Raw genomic sequence first — 5,164 nt, 5'->3', positions numbered from 1 at the left:
ACTGGAGCCAGTCCAGAGGAGGCCACGAGGATGATGCGAGGGCTGGAGCAGCTCTGCTGTGAGGACAGGCTGAGAGAGTTGGGGCTGTTCAGCCTGGAGAAGAGAAGGCTCCGGGGAGACCTTCTAGTGGCCTCCCAGTACCTGAAGGGGCTCCAGGAAGGGTAGGGAGGGACTTTGGCCAAGGGCAGGGAGTGACAGAACAAGGGGTGATGGCTTGCAAGTGGCAGAGGGGAGATGGAGCTGAGATGTGAGGAAGAAATTCTTTGGTGTGAGGGTGGTGAGACAGTGTCCCAGGTTGCCCAGAGAAGCTGTGGCTGCTCCTCCCTGGAAGTGTTTCTATTTCGGAAGCTCAGTGATTGGATTTGCTTTTTCTCCCATACACCTTCAGGTTCCTGGAGCTACTAAAACAGCAGCTCTGTGATTCTTCCCTCCCCTCTCCTCTAGACTTGGATCTCTGCCCTCAGATTTATATGACTTATGTTTTACAGTGGTATTAATTTGAATTTGCGTGTCAGTTGTTACGTTGTCGCTGCTGTAACTTGTACTGTCCCATTCATCATTCAGCCTTTATATTTGCAGTTTCACATCATTTGCAGAATTTATGCCCCAGTGAATAATTGGTGAAAATGTGGTGACCTGTAAAAACTGGCATATGGAGATGACCAAAGAACAAAGAGCTTTGTTTTGGGATAGACTGTTTATCAAAAGGTTGGGTTCTGGTTAAGTTTTAGTGTACTTAAGAATCACAGAATGTTGGGGATTGGAAGGAACCTCAAAAGATCATCCATTCCAACCCCCCTGCCAGAGCAGGAACCTAAATGAGATCACACAGGAAGGTGTCCAGGCAGGTCTTGAATGTCTCCAGAGAAGGAGACTCCACCCCCTCCCTGGGCAGCCTGTCCCAGGGCTCTGTCACCCTCACTGTAAAGAAGTTTCTTCTCAAGTTGAAGCAGATCCTCCTGTGTTCCAGCTCACACCCATTGCCCCTTGTCCTACCATTGGGCATCACTGAGAAGAGCCTGGCTCCATCCTCCTGACATTCACCCTTTACATATTTATAAACATTAATGAGGTCACCCCTCAGTCTCCTCTTCTCCAAGCTAAAGAGCCCCAGCTCCCTCAGCCTTTCCTCAGCAGGGAGATGCTCCACTCCCTTCATCATCTCGGTGGCTCTGTGCTGGAGAAGAATTTCTCAAAGGACTTTGTTGTCCATCCATAACGGTATGAAAGCATCTGGAAAATACTGACCTGGCAGCAGCAGGTACCACTGCAGCAAAGTCTTTATTCTGTGTCTCTGGTTTATACTTAATAGAAATCAAAGTACAAAAATGATATGACAAAATCAGCTGTGTGCTGTGTGCCTGTGAGTGCACGTAACCACTCCAGCTTTCCTCGTGGACCTCAGTGTCTGGGGCTAAGAAATATCAACTGACTATCTTAGTTTTTTTAATCTTAAAAGAATGATCTTGCTGTATCATGTGTTTCTCCGAAAGCATTTCCAACAGGAGATATACACACATATTTTACATTCTTAGGCTGTTTATTGGCCTCTGATAGTTTATGAGTGGAGTGGAAAAAGATATGAGCAGATGAAAGACCTTTGATATGACAAAGGTTAGGTTGGGGAAAATATATGTTGGTAAAAGCTGTCTGGTCACACAGAGTTTGTGTTTACGTTGTGTTTACTTCCCTGAAGGTCCCTTTGCTGCAGTAGTAGAAGCACCAGCAGAGGCATCAGTTAGTGCTCTGACTTGACTGTCTGTGCCGCTATAAATGATGATGTTTATCAGAACACCAGCGTCTCTTGTAGTTACCTACCTTAGCCATTGAGATGCTACTAGTGATGCTGAGGAATTTTTGGGTTTAATGAAGATTTTCTCAAGAAAAGCCAGCTCAGGCTTTGGAAGATGAGAGGAAAACACTATAGCCCACTTTTTTCTTTCTCTCTTTCCTCCTGGTTTTTTTTTTTTCTCTCTTTCCTCCTGTTTTTTTCTTTCTTTCCTCCTGTTTTTTTCTTTCTTTCCTCCTGTTTTTTTCTTTCTTTCCTCCTGTTTTTTTCTTTTCTTACCTCCTGTTTTTTTCTCTTTCCTCCTGTTTTTTTCTCTTTCCTCCTGTTTTTTCTCTTTCCTCCTGTTTTTTTCTTTCTTTTCTTCCCTCCTGTTTTTTTTCTTTTCTTTCCTCCTGTTTTTTTCTCTCTTTTCTTCCCTCCTGTTTTTTTCTTTTCTTTCCTCCTGTTTTTTCTTTCTTCCCTCCTGTTTTTTTCTCTCTTTCCTCCTGTTTTTTTTCTCTCTCTTTCATCCATTTTTTCCCCTCTCTCTTTCCTCCTGTTTTTTCTTTTCTTTCCTTCTTTTTTTTTAAGAAAAAAGGCACTTGGATGGAATGAGGAGGAGAAGCTTTCAGGAATACTGCTGTTCTCCAGGTGCTTATATAGCTTAGAGAATATGCCTTGGCATCTCTTCTTAAAACAAGGCTTTAAAAGAGGCAGGTGACTTGCCTGCTTCTCCACACTTTGCACTGCTTTGGGGAATATGTTTTGTTTTCAGGTTGCAGTAACTGCTTTAACTGCTTTTAATGGCAGAGCATGGCAGGCAGCAATAGAAACACTGATCTGCAATTCCAGCTTATGTTGCAGACAAAGAACACTTTACTCCTAAGAGCCATGGGATGCTTGGAAGCTGTGATAAAAACAGAATTTCCCTCCTAGGACTGTAAAGTTCCTGTGTGCTGGTTGTTTTGCAGTGTCTGATAATTGGGGCTGGACCCTGTGGCCTTCGCACAGCCATCGACCTGTCGCTGCTGGGAGCCAAGGTGGTGGTCATAGAGAAGAGAGATGCCTTCTCCCGCAATAACGTGCTGCACCTGTGGCCCTTCACCATCCACGACTTGAGGGGGCTCGGCGCCAAGAAGTTTTATGGCAAATTCTGCGCAGGATCTATAGACCATATCAGTAAGTAGAGCTGCTGCTGGACACACCAGCACTTGTTCTTCATGGGGGGGGGAAATTTGGGTGAGGGCTTGGGGGCAACTCGTTAAAATTCAGCCCACAGCAATCATTTCTGGTACAGTTCAGCATAGTGCATGTTGGACCTAGATGTGAAAGAAATACATTGTGCCATGAGATTATCACACATCCAATATATTTTTACCATCTTTTATACCTGCTACATTCCAAAGCACATCTTTTTCCTAAACAACAACATTTCAGGTTTAAACTTTTTTTTTAATTATCCAATTTTCATATATTTGCTGTTACATTCCTGCAGCTGCCACGTTATTCTGTTTCTCTTGAGCATTGTAAGCGACTTGTAAAGAAGAAAAATTACTGATTGCTTTTGAACATTCCTATGAATGTTGATCTGGAAAAAGAAGGAGCAATTTTGGCTTTGTTAATTTTTTGGAAGAGTGACAAAGATATTTTCAAGAGCACTGTCAGCCTGTGAATAAGTTTTGATTAAGTAGAGGTTTGCATATTAGAACTGAGAATAATTTTGATGATTCTCAAATTCTCAGAAATCACTCTCTTTTGAAAGCTGAATGCTTTAGTGGACTAGGATTTATTATTTTTCAGTTCTTCTTTTTTAAAAAAACAATCAAAAATAATTTGCTGGCCATGGCACAGACAGGTTTTGCCCACCAGTCTCTGTTCTCCACTGGACATAAGTGGGAAGTGTGAAGTGGCACAAACATAGCAGATAAGATTTGGCTGCTTGTCCTATTTGCAATGAATGGTAAAACTGGAAGATCTTTGGAGTGTCAGTCTTGCAGATTGCTTTTTTCCCTCCCAGTTTCTTGCCATTTTTATTCTTCCAATGCTTTATGCATATTGTCTTCTTTCGTATCTCAGCACAGCTGAAATTTAGTCTTTAAGTCAAGCATTTTTTCATTTCAGTGTCTAAAACGTGACAGTAAAGTGTCTACCTTCAAATTAATAGAGTTTACACACTGTCCTTTTCATATCTGCTGCCTACAGAGGAAGGAGGTGGTGAGAAACTTCCTGTGCCCTCACTAACCTGGAGGTGTGAGGCTGAAGCTGCAGTTTGGTATTACACCTAGGCTGAGCAAATGGCTAGTTGCCAGCTGTGACAACAGTGCAATCCTGCTTGTGCTCTCTTCCCTCCCTCTCCTGCGGTCCATGTTGCCCTTGTTGATGATTTGAGGACTGAAACATAAAAAAAAATGATTTACTTTTTATTCTTTGAAAAGGCCTGGGGTTTCAGCTATGTAGATATTTCTTGGCATGCCCTGATATTACACACTAGTGCTGCCTGGATGAAGTGCAGTGGGAAAAAGAAAGGAGCAGCTGGCCTTTAAGTCAGTTTATCAGGAATGTCAAACAGAGACACATGGGCACTTGTGCTCTTTTTTCTTTTATTTCTTTTATCATCTGCTTTTTTGCAGGTATCCGTCAGCTCCAGCTTATCCTTTTGAAGGTTGCCTTGATCTTGGGAATAGAAATCCATGTCAACGTGGAATTTCAGGGGCTTGTTTACCCTCCGGAGGATCAGGAGAATGAAAGCAAGTAGCATTGAAATGGGTAGTAGAGGAAGGGGCTGTTATGGTGGGATACACAGATTCCTGCTTACGACTCTTTAGTCCTTTCCTCATGCTCCATTTATGAAAAGTAATTTTTAATACACTTTTGCTTGAATTTTTAGTAGGATTTATTGTTTCTAGTGACAAATCCAAATTAGTTACCATATAAAACAAAATCACCTGAAGTACTGCACAGAAATGGACCATGACACACTAGATCGTAATTGCTTCTGAAATATTTAAGCCAGTTGCACTTAGATGTAGTTTTTAAAACAACACCTTTTCTTGCATTCACTGAAGATACTTATATTGGTGAATAATTCATGTTAAGCTTTTTCTATCTTTGTGAAACCTGTTCTCTGATTGCCATGGGAGATGGTGGTTTACTTGTTTTTTGACAATCTATTAATTGAATAAATACTAGACAAACTGTAAAGGTTGTAGTGATCCTTGAAGTTAAAACTCAAGGGGGATTCACCAGAGCTGTCTATGTCTCTGATTCACACAGAGTGGCTGTGCAAGTCGGCAGTAGCCCTCTCACACTGCAGGACAGCTGTATTGTTATCTTCACTGACCATGCAAGGGATTATGGATAGCAAAAAGTGACTGGAGAGCTGCTCAGCAGAGAGGG

The 5,164-nt window shown here is 42.2% G+C and overlaps 1 protein-coding gene across 1 annotated transcript in view; it reads left to right on the top strand.

Moving 5' to 3' along the window:
* Nucleotides 1–4,523, top strand: part of LOC104523628 (F-actin-monooxygenase MICAL3) — a 9,275-nt gene extending 4,752 nt beyond the window's left edge. Inside the window, exons 2-3 of the mRNA XM_010166278.1 lie at nt 2,740–2,947; nt 4,399–4,523. Coding sequence (XP_010164580.1) covers nt 2,740–2,947; nt 4,399–4,523 — 333 coding nt within the window. The remainder of the gene's footprint in view (nt 1–2,739; nt 2,948–4,398) is intronic.
* Nucleotides 4,524–5,164: the final 641 nt, after the last annotated feature.

This window comes from Antrostomus carolinensis, unplaced genomic scaffold (genome assembly GCF_000700745.2).
Source record: "Antrostomus carolinensis isolate BGI_N321 unplaced genomic scaffold, ASM70074v2 scaffold7824, whole genome shotgun sequence".
Classification (NCBI taxonomy): Eukaryota; Metazoa; Chordata; class Aves; order Caprimulgiformes; family Caprimulgidae; genus Antrostomus; species Antrostomus carolinensis.
Note: the sequence above shows the minus strand (reverse complement) of the source record. Positions and strands in the feature narration are given on the sequence as shown.